Source organism: Rhamphochromis sp. 'chilingali' (assembly GCF_963969265.1).
Source record: "Rhamphochromis sp. 'chilingali' genome assembly, chromosome: 22".
NCBI classification, from domain to species: Eukaryota; Metazoa; Chordata; class Actinopteri; order Cichliformes; family Cichlidae; genus Rhamphochromis; species Rhamphochromis sp. 'chilingali'.
The window spans coordinates 13693301-13704184 of NC_137950.1; the positions used below are offsets into that span (position 1 = coordinate 13693301).

Consider the following 10884-nt stretch of genomic DNA (forward strand, 5'->3'; position numbering starts at 1 on the left):
AATCCAATCTGCAGACCCTGCTGCCAGCATCAAGATGGTCCAAGACCACGATGCTCTCCTAGGTTAATACCCAGAGGGGTCAAAGCTATTTTTGGCAGGACAAGATATATACAATGTAAAATAAAATCACTGTACATTTATCTAGACAATTTTGTCTGGCCTAAATGTTTCCTTAAACAGATTATTCTTGTTTTTTATGTATTTAAAAGAACCATGCCAAATCTATGTATTTGACCTACTGCTGACTAGTCTTCTTTTCCTTATTTCTTAAGTAGTGTTGCTCCAAAATAGGTAACCAGGCTCTTCCTGTCTTGTGCAAACATACATGGAAGTATATAAGCAAAACGTTTGGACAATTCAAACGAGCTTGAAAGTCAATATTTGGTATGACCACTTATATGCTGCAACACAGACTGAATTCACTTAGGCAAACTTTCTTGTAATTTCTTTAAGTAGTCATCAGGAATGGTTCTCCCGCCTTCTTGAAGGACATTCAAAGCTCTTCTGTGGATGTTGGCTGCCTTTTTTTCTGTTCTCTGTCAAGATGATCCTTCACTTCCTCAAATATGTTGAGGTCATGTTGAGGTTGTGCAAACCATGATTGATAGTGTTCCACGACATATCCAGATATGTTTTTACTGCAATGGCAGTCTGTTTGGGATCACTGTCATGCTAAAAATGGTGCTGCTAATCAGACAATCTGATGGTACTTTTTTGCTTTCATAACTCCATAAATTTTGACAAGATTCCCAACACCACGGCCTAAAATCTAGTCCCAAACCATGACAGAGCCTCCACCTTCTGTTTTACAGAAGGCTGTAGACACTTAATGTTGGACACCACTTCTGACCTCGTACATTTTGACGACAAGGTCACTTCAGTAGACCTTTTGCCACTGATTTTCAGTCCAATTTTGTGTAATTTGGCATACCTCAACCTTTTCTCCATGTTTCCCATTCTTAAACATGGCTTCTTGACAGCTACCCTTCCACTGAGATCATTTCTGATGAGGCTTTAGTGAACAGTAGATGGATCAATTGTAGTGCCAGATACACCTCTCAATACTTTTTTGATGGATTTTCTATTTCTTAAGAACATGAATTTCAGATACTGTTCATCTACTGTAGGTTGTTTTTAGGCCTTCCACATCTTCTTTTATCCTCCACTTGCCTGTTTTCCTCACATTCCTCGTTTGAAGCTTTGTAAGATCCCAAAAGACGGAAGGAATAAGTAGTAGGGTTTAAGAGTGTAATAACGGACTGAAACAGAAGATGGCAGCACTGCATGTACAAGGATGCCAGCTGCCGTTAAGCCCTGAAGAAGAAGAAGTAGTGTCCGGTATCGTAGCTGTGTCCAAATTCAGGCACAGCATCCTCCTGTGCCTGCATTTGTAGGCCGATTACGTTACAGCGACACGATGAAGACTGTCCAAATTTGAAGACTCCGACAAATGCGGCCGACAAATGCGCCCTTCATTTCCCCAGATTTGAAGGATGGGTCGGGTGTATACTTCGTGGCCCAACCTATCAAAGAATTCATAGCGCGGCCCTGCTCAGTTTCCAACAATAGCGGCAGCTAGTTCGTTTTAATATTACTCTTATTATTCTTTCTGGGTCACAAAATAAACGTTTAACATATTTTCAGGCGAGAATGTAGCTGTGTAAACTTCAGATATCTGCTTGGTTTATCAAGACACCACATGTTTTCAAAAGCACTTTCGGAGACGTCTGTTACCCACCAGCTCGTTAGCTAGCGGGGGTTCAAGGCTCACTAGAGCCGGTGAGAACACCGGACTCCCGGCAAATCGCTTTCAAACCCACCGCCGTCTTTCACTACTCAGGTTAAACATGATGTATAAGTCACTTAGATAACTTAAAAATGTTATTGTTTGGCTTATTTCAGTATATTCTTTGTTCCTTAGTAAATCAGTTTGGCTGAGATTAAAGTTATAGTTTTTACACAGCTGAATAAATGTCAAGCAGACAACTGATTATCAGAAGTGTGAGATGCTCGAGAATATACTCGTGTCCTGTTATATCTCAGATAGCAAGGAGCAGACAGCTGAGTTTATTAAACTCCACCGAAACAATCTGCAAATTTCATTAAAATGTAATAAACTATGATCTTGTCTTTATTTTTAGTCAGCACGTACCTTAAGCACTTAAAGCTGTAAGCTAATGATAGTCATATAAGAGCAGGTGCATGCTGGTGCAATAAGCTGTACGTTTTACGTCCAATGGATGCATGATCTGATTAGTCGACTAATCGCAAAAATAATCGGTGACTAGTCGACTATCAAAATAATCATTTGTGGCAGCCCTACAGTCAAACTGCATTATCTTTGGCCTTTTCTTTTAGTCATTGAAAGTAGAAAGAAAGTGTTGCATTGTTATGCCTCAATGATTCACAAGCCATTTTTAAGTCCTCTGGAAATGGTCAGGTACAAGGTCGGGACCTTCACAAAAGCTGGAACTATGATAAGAAAGTCTGGCTTCTTGGAAGCAAAATATAAAGAAATGAAGGATGCCTCAAGACTTTAGCACAGTACTAATACTACTGTGACAAAACAATTTTAAGACAGTTTAGGAGCGCTAACACCTGCAATTAGGTGTGAACCAGCGACAGGCTATGTCATGGGATATTAAACAGTGCAATCTAATATTAAACCACACTTGTTCAGGAAACATCTAAGTGATCTCAGATATCAATGTTCCAGGCATTTTGTTAGAGCAACTATACAAATGAAAAAGTAAGCCTCTTAGGAATTCAAAACTACATGAAGACAGAGGAAATGTTATGAGGCATTAAAATGGAAAGGCCATTATCGCCCACTCTCCCAAACTCCAATATTTGAAATATAGAATACTGATGAGTTAATCAATAAACTGGCAACATCAATCAACTAACAAACATCTTTTCTTAAAAGGCTTATTGTATAATTAGATTAAAAATGGGACTTGCCAAATGAATTCACACAAAGAAACGCTAATAGGATTAATTCCTCATGGTAAATGGTTGCATCGCCCTCTGTTGGTTGAGTACCTAAATCTAAATAACCACAAATATAACAAGTTTTCATTATTATGCTTGGCCTTATCTTATCAAGACTGAGTCAACAAAACATTAATTGGAATGCGCCGAGTGTCAAACAATTACTGACTCCGCTTTATCTGGAAAACACAAACTCTATTACACCGGTGATGATTATAATAAATAATGTTGTGTGTTTCTCTGTACTCAGGCACAACGATAGAGTGGAAGGACAGAAATATGGTGTCTTTGGGTGCATTCACGCAAGACCAAACACACACACACACACACACACACACACACACACACACACACACACACACACACACACACACACACACACACACACACACACACACTATCGGGAACAACAGAGAAAGTATTTGCTGTCAGAACCATGTGTACAAGCTTGAGTGTATGTGTGTGAACATGCATGGGGGTGCGTTTATAGCCCCCTTGCCTGTTGCCATGACTCACCAATGAGTCACAAGCCAGGGAGTGCGAAGTTGCGCAAATCAGGAGCCCTTCTTTGTCACTTCATAGTTTGGCATGGTGCAGCAGCAGGTCGGTGACGTAATCTAATCATTAAGAGAAAGCTAGACATCCTGGCATGGGAGTCATAGGTGTCAGAAAGGGAGGAGGGCTGATTCAACAATCACTGACTCAATATGAGACACGAGTAGGGCTGACACTTGGTTACTGTAAATGAATGGTCTCACTTGACAGGTTGGAGTGTAGGGAGCTGAAGGGAAAGCAAGCAGGCACGCATCCCTTTCTAGGCCCAGTCACAGGTATGAATTATACATTCTGCGTCCATGCCGGTGAAAGATATGTATAATGAAATCCCACCATGGATCGTGTGATTCACACACACACACACACACACACACACACACACACACACACACACACACACACACAGCGCTTACTGTATGTGCACACAGCCCAGAAACACAATGCCAATCCTGTTTCAGCTATCTGCAGAATGAGCTGAGGAGTGAAGATAGAACTCCCATGGCTCTTATCACACTCTGCCCAGCTACAGCAGCGTTGACAAGACGAGAACCGCACATGTTTGCAGAGGAAACTACTGTGCGTTGAATGAAGGAAAGCAGGTTTTCAGAGGATAACAGCACATTATAAAAGCTGAGTCTGAGCTAGATGGCATGACGCTGAGCTAAGAGTTTTTGCATTCGCAAAGTGGACAAAAGGCATTTAGGGTCAGATAAATCACCTGCCCATCCCCCAACAACATTCAGATGGTGTGGTTACTGCTCTTCTGCACCATCCTTTCCAGGCTTTTTTAAACTTTCTGCTGACTCGCTGTTCAAAGAGGAAACGTAGCCACAGAGTTTACGAATAATGGCGCGCCTTCATTGAATTCGAGATGCGACTGCTCCCAAGCGTATTCATGTTATATGTGGGTTGCTTTGTATTGCCTGCCCTCTTTGGTTCAGAGAGCCTTGCAAGATTGTTTATCCAACCCTCACTTTCGCAGAACTGCCTCTATCAAATCAAAGAGCCAACCTTTCGCATGCTGGACGATGATGAGTTCTGTTTAGCTAAGAATAGAAAATAACAAGATTTCTAAATGCACAGACATGCACCACAACAACCTGCCTCACCAAAATATCCAAAACATGCAGAAAGACAAAAGATGTGTTTAGATGTCACCACTGTTTAATCACTTATAAATATCCTTAAATCAAAGTCTTTGAAACATTTGGCCCCTGAAGTTTCTTATTAAGGCATCTTATTTACAGTTCCCAAAATGCTTGGTGAGCTGATGTAATCTCTTAGTAGATGCAGTATAGCTATACACCGCCAAACACAATGCCATGCATGCAGCTGAAGCTTGGGCAACAACAGTTCCAGGAAGCACCAAAATAGAGACAGGACGTTCATTTAGTAAACACAATAAAGCATGTCAGCAATCTGTGTAAAACAAGCTGTCAAATAAGATAAAGAAAGACATGATCTGTCTTACTCTATGAGTTGCTCCATTCCAGCACCCTGAGGCTCCAGTGGCTCCTCAGGTGGGGATTTGTAGTCCTCCTTTTTACACCCACTTGTTTATTTCCTGGAAGCAGAGAAACAAGTGTGTTATTCCGAAAGTGCATTAGAAGAAAAGGCCTGTATTTATCGACAGTTATTTTTACAGTAGGGTGAAATTCCTTTGTTTTCCCAGTTAGGAAGCTGAGGTCAGCAGCACACTGTAAACAATGTAAAACAGAGGGAAATGCTGAACAAGCACATGTGGGCCTATCTTTAAGTCATACATCAAAATCATCATTCATTTTAAAGCTGAAGGTGATTTTTTCCTTCAAGCTATCGGTCTTGTAGTTTGCATGTCCTCTGTATCTGTCAACCTCTCCGTGTTTTTTTAAGGGCCTCTCAAGCCCAGTGAGATCTTGAGGTGTTGAGTTTCAACGTTATCGTCATGCTGTGTGATTTATGATGGAAACAGAGCATAGGGCTGGTTTCTGTGTCCTTTGTGAATTTCTCTGAATGTTACACTACTACTACCAAGTATCGCAGCCTTCTACTTACACATCATGAATCTGAATAGGTGTTTAAAGCCCATAAACACGATCAGGACTATCAGGTCTTTTCTTACATCCATTTACAACTGGTTAATTACATGATTTGTACGTTTAGTGTAGCAATGGAACTGACTTTCAAAAAGTTAATTCTGTTCCCGTTTTCAGTGGGAGAAACGTTTCGTCGCTCATCCAACTGACTTCTTCAGTCTCCATTGACTGCAGGTTTCCCCAACCTTACAGTACATTTGCACAATGACTAAAACTAGCACCACTGATGAACAATGGGCCACACGGTCAGTTTCTTGATCATTAATATGCAATTTGTCATGACCATTGATCAATGGCCGTAAGTAGCATTCACAGAGAGTGGGGGAATGGCTGCAATCACAGCATTGTAAGATGGTGACAGATGTACCCTTAGTCCCCCTCCTCGATTCAGAGATGGTCTTTCCCTTTTCACGTAACCTCATTGACTCCTCGCTCAAACCAGAGTTCCTCCCTGTCCAGGATGTGTACATCCTCATCATTGAAAGAGTGGCCACTCGCCTATAAGTATGAATAGACTGCAGAGTCCTGGCATGATGAGTTAGCTCTTCTGTGTTGTGCCATCCACTTAGCCAGAGGTTAAGGAGGAAACACTTACAGACATTTTTTCTGGCAAGTCCAAAGGCCCAAAGATCCATGTAACTGTGATATATAACAAATCAAGTCATTTTATGCTTAGAGTACATTTAAAGATCTATCTGTCTTTATTAGTGAAAAACACTGTTGTAAAGCAAAAATACCCTGTAAATACTATCATTACTGTAGATAACTATGTATTTTTACTTTATATTACATGTAGTTAAACCTATGGGTTCATTTATAGAAGGAAAACAATAAAGTTGTTATTAGTTAACCTTCAGTTAAAGTTAGTAGTGTTAAATGGCAACAACTAAAAAACAATAAAGCAAGCATAACACTGGATGACATGATAAATAGAGATGCCCTTGTTGACCAGCCAGGGACCAGAATCAACTGATTGCCAGTGTTATCGGCCTTGACCAGTGACTGAAAGATCAGCTAGCAAGCCTGTGCACAACAAGCACAGGAACACAGGCAGACAGTCCTCAGTGTGAGTCCTCACTCAACACAGATTCTCAAATGTTTTTTGAATGTTTAGAACAGCAACCCAAATCAAACACTTAAATTACCTTCACACAGCAGAAAACAAACAACAAACAGCAAAACAGAAACTAACAAAGGCAGAGTAGCTAAAGCTAAAGCTATCAAGAGCTCAGAGCCAGCTACAAGCTAGCAGCCTCAATATAAGCAAAGAGTCAAAGAAGTTGCAAGGAAAATTCTGGAGATTCGTGAAACAAAGAAAAGGGTCCGTGTCCTGTTATCTGGTGAAGCTATAAACATACAGAAAAATATGTCAGGCAAAACTTGTAAACTAGCACATAATGACAAAACAAGCAAATCTGGTCTCAGTTTCAGAACTGCGAAACCCAGACCATAGGTCTTAAGATTAAGCCCAATCTGAATATGCTTGAGAGTTTAGTTTTTAGTTTTTAGTCGACTTTTGAAAGTCTTTAGTGGAAAAAGATCCCCATAGCCCTTTTAGGGACATTTAAAGAAGCAAAAATGTTTTTATAATTAATCCTATACTATTGCCAATATTACTATACTAGGGCAGACACGCTCATGTTTGCCAGTGAAGAGTCAAGCTGTAGTATTTGAGCCAAATGCAATCATGATAATTTGGGACTTCCAGCATATAAAGGATTTTAGTACAGCAGTGGATCTATTAGAAGTATAGGTGAACTTTCCAAAGGTTATTAAAAGAAAATAAGTGTTTAAGATTAGCTAAAAGCATTACAAGAAAAAAAATGAATCAAATCACAAAGGCTGAGATTTACAATATGGTACCAAGGAAGGTTTTTTCTAAATAAGTAACTGTTACTCAACAATTAAATTACTAAAACAGTTGCTCTTTCATTTCCTGTGATTGACTAATCAAGTTACTGCTGCAGGTCTACAGTGACAGTTATTCTTTTCTTTTTCTTCACACATACACAGCTCAACTTGAATCAGTACAATGCGCATGAATCTAATCAATAGCTTTCATGTAAATGTCAGGCAATTATGCAGAGCTGCAGCACCTGGATAAACTGCATATGGGTGCTAACACCTCTTTCGCCCCGAGCCTGCATGTTAATTAAGCTGAACATCTGGCGAGAGGAAAAACACACTGTCGGATTGAACCGACGGGATGCTGCCTTGATCCAAAGTGCTGAATGTTTTGGAAGGTGAACTTCAGTTACATTTTTGATGTGCTTATTTCCCTGTGCCAAGATCTACTGCAGTCCAAAAAAATAAAATAAAAATACAGGGATTAGGAGCCAATCTTTTGCTGATGGTAGGAAATCTCTGGCTAAGAAAAGACAGCGGATGCTGAAATGTGCTGTAAGGTCAAGTTCCTACTTTTAACTGAATACATCATACTGATATCACAGAGGAGGGCATTGGGATTACATGACATGCAATGAAGTTATTAGTTTGTTTTTATTTTTACGTCTGATGTGGCAAACCGTACTAAACTGAGACTAATGTGCCCTGGAATGGACTGATTGTGATAAAGAAACAAAAATAAATGGAGACTTCCACCGAGCATAAATGCCCTTGTGCTCTTTGTTTGGGGAACCAGTCGATTGAGTTTTTGTGTCCCAGCATGGCAGAGTTTGGTCAACAGACAGACAACCAGACAAAGCAATTTATACCAGCTGTTCACAGATAAAAAGAACAACAATACATCAAACAGCAAGAACAAAAGACGACTCCACAACAGAGCAAAGTGTTATTGACTCACTGGTATCTCGGCTTTATTATCGCTCTCTAGTTCTGCCAGCACTAGCTAGATTTTGATAATCCTACTGTATGATGATAAAAGATTAAAGCAACATTTAAAAACGGCATGTTTTATTTCTCTTTTCACATATTTGTAAGGTATACACCTTTCCTTTCCTTCCACCTAGTCATGCATACTTGATCCATGCTGTACGGTAAGCAGGAGCAGTAGCCAGCCGCTGCCTGCCTGTCCCATCAAACATGCATAAGAAACAGATGTATCTTTGATGTAGGTTTGTTCATGTTGCCCCCGTGTGCATGAGTGTGTGAATGAGTGTGTGTGCTTGTATGTTTAGTGTCTCTTTTTTTTCTTCTTTTTTTTAAATGTGCTTCCAGGCCCTACGGGCACAAGCTAGGCTGAGGAGATGCAGCTGCATGCCCCGACACACAAGCAGAGACGGAAGGTTGCCACAGATCCAAGGGAGGATAAATGATCGATGCAGCCATGCATTATCTTTGAAAGCATGATTCCTATTGAGGAAAGGAAGTATGCAACTGTAATAGCTCCTGTTATTAAAACTATACCATTATGCATTCATTCCAGGTTTTGTTCAGCCTGCTTCAGATTAGCACAAGTGGTGCTCTACTGTACTATATTTTAAAGGCTTAACCATGAATATGTTTGCCTTTTGCACTGACAGTCAAGGAAGCTTTGAGAATAGGCACCAATAAATTCATACCTTCATATATCCATAAAGAGAGAACTATTGTGGAATATAATTATTATTTTAAAGGTATATTTAGGGATCCTAGTACTCACAGCTTGGACTGTATTCAGAGGTTACTAATGTTAGAGTATTTCGCTGGCACTGCACTTAATGACAAGCATGGCACCGGTTCACGAGACACTCATCTTTAAGCACCTGGAATAGTGAAAACTTCCCTTGCACAAGACTGTAAACAAGCATAACCATGAGTCATCTGAGCGAAAAGCTTTCCTATCCTGCGTGTTGCCAGCTTCATTCCAGCCAGTAGGTCCCAATTTGCTCCGTCTGGTGTGTCTGCTGTATGACTGAACTGTAGTTACCCTCCACCCACCTTCAAAAACCCCCACCCGTAAGTTGATGACCACCTAATGTTACCCAGTCCTCAGTTTCCTACCATCTACACACAAATGCAAACATACCGTAGTGTAACACATGTATTTATTTTGTCATTCACACAGCTACTACTTCCATTCTCTCTCTCTCTCTCTCTCTCTCTCTCTCTCTCACACACACACACACACACACACACACACACACACACACACACACACACACACACACACATCTTTTTCCTTTTCCCCTAAGACAATTGTGTGTTGCTAACTCTCTATTGTAGAAGCCAGTCATTTCCACATGTGTGCTGACCATAAAGCAGCAAAGGGCCGACTAAAAGCATCCTTTTCCTGACTGGCAGGGTCACAATCTGCCTCATATAAACACAGGACACACCTTAGCCCAACAGATTCCACATATCCTTCTGACCTCGTTACCTCCCCCGAAGTGCTCCTCTTTCCACTGACACAGGATACTAATAAATAAATGTTGACAAAGCCGCTTTTTTTTTTTTTTGGTTTTGTTTTGTTTGTTTGTTTGTTTGTTTTTTATATCTTTCTCGTTGACGGGTAAAAGACAAAAAAAGAACACTCTTTGGGGTTTTTTAATTAAAAAAAAAAGTTTAAAAGCAAAGCTAAGCCGGGGTCCTTTTGTGTCTCTCAACGTGCCTCGCGCAGGGTTTCCCTAGCATTGTCATGACAACTGTGTGTACGCACCGACACTGGCCTTTGAAAACAATACACCCACAAAAAGTTGACTGAAGTGGGCCAGCTAAGATTTTTTTAAATGAAAAAAATCGTCCAGAAAACAGAGTGAAGCAGAGATATTAAGCGGAAAGGAAATGAATAGCGAACAAGTGCACAAGTGGGGACAAAAAGTGTAAGATGCAGTCATTTCCATACCTTCTTGTCGAAGAAGTATTTGTTTCCTTTTCAACTATTCCCGGGTGCCGTTCTTGTTAGCTAGAGTCAAGCGACTACTTAGCTTTTGTCACTGTGTTCTAAACAATTAGTTTGTGACACCGGTAATGTGTAGCGAGCCGTAGCAGCACGAGAAACAACTCCACCAAGCTGTAACTTTTCTCCGCCCCGGACTGCCTGCTTCTGTCTATCGGGGGGGATGCTTCGCTCCGCCTAGCTCAACCCTGAAGATAAATCACTGTGATCCACCGGATTTCAACTTTGTGTCTCCTTGCTGGTGGCAACATGTCTCTCCCCCCCGTAAAATTACACAGTATGCTATTTATAATTAGCGAGTTTCTTTAATCCCATTATATTTACCGCTTTTTTTAGTGCAAAATCGAAGCCACTATTTGTGCCCCGTCTCCAGGCCAGAGTCAATTGTGATGATTGATTTCGGACAGGACAATTATATTAATAAGA

At 40.6% G+C, this 10884-nt stretch overlaps 1 protein-coding gene across 1 annotated transcript in view; it reads right to left on the minus strand.

Moving 5' to 3' along the window:
• The window catches only part of ankfn1b (ankyrin repeat and fibronectin type III domain containing 1b), a 162750-nt gene extending 152139 nt beyond the window's left edge, over positions 1 to 10611 (minus strand). Inside the window, exons 1-2 of the mRNA XM_080873812.1 lie at positions 10405 to 10611; positions 5018 to 5110 (exon numbers count right to left, since the gene is read on the minus strand). Coding sequence (XP_080729938.1) covers positions 5018 to 5034 — 17 coding nt within the window. The 5' untranslated portion in view covers positions 5035 to 5110; positions 10405 to 10611. The remainder of the gene's footprint in view (positions 1 to 5017; positions 5111 to 10404) is intronic.
• Positions 10612 to 10884: the final 273 nt, after the last annotated feature.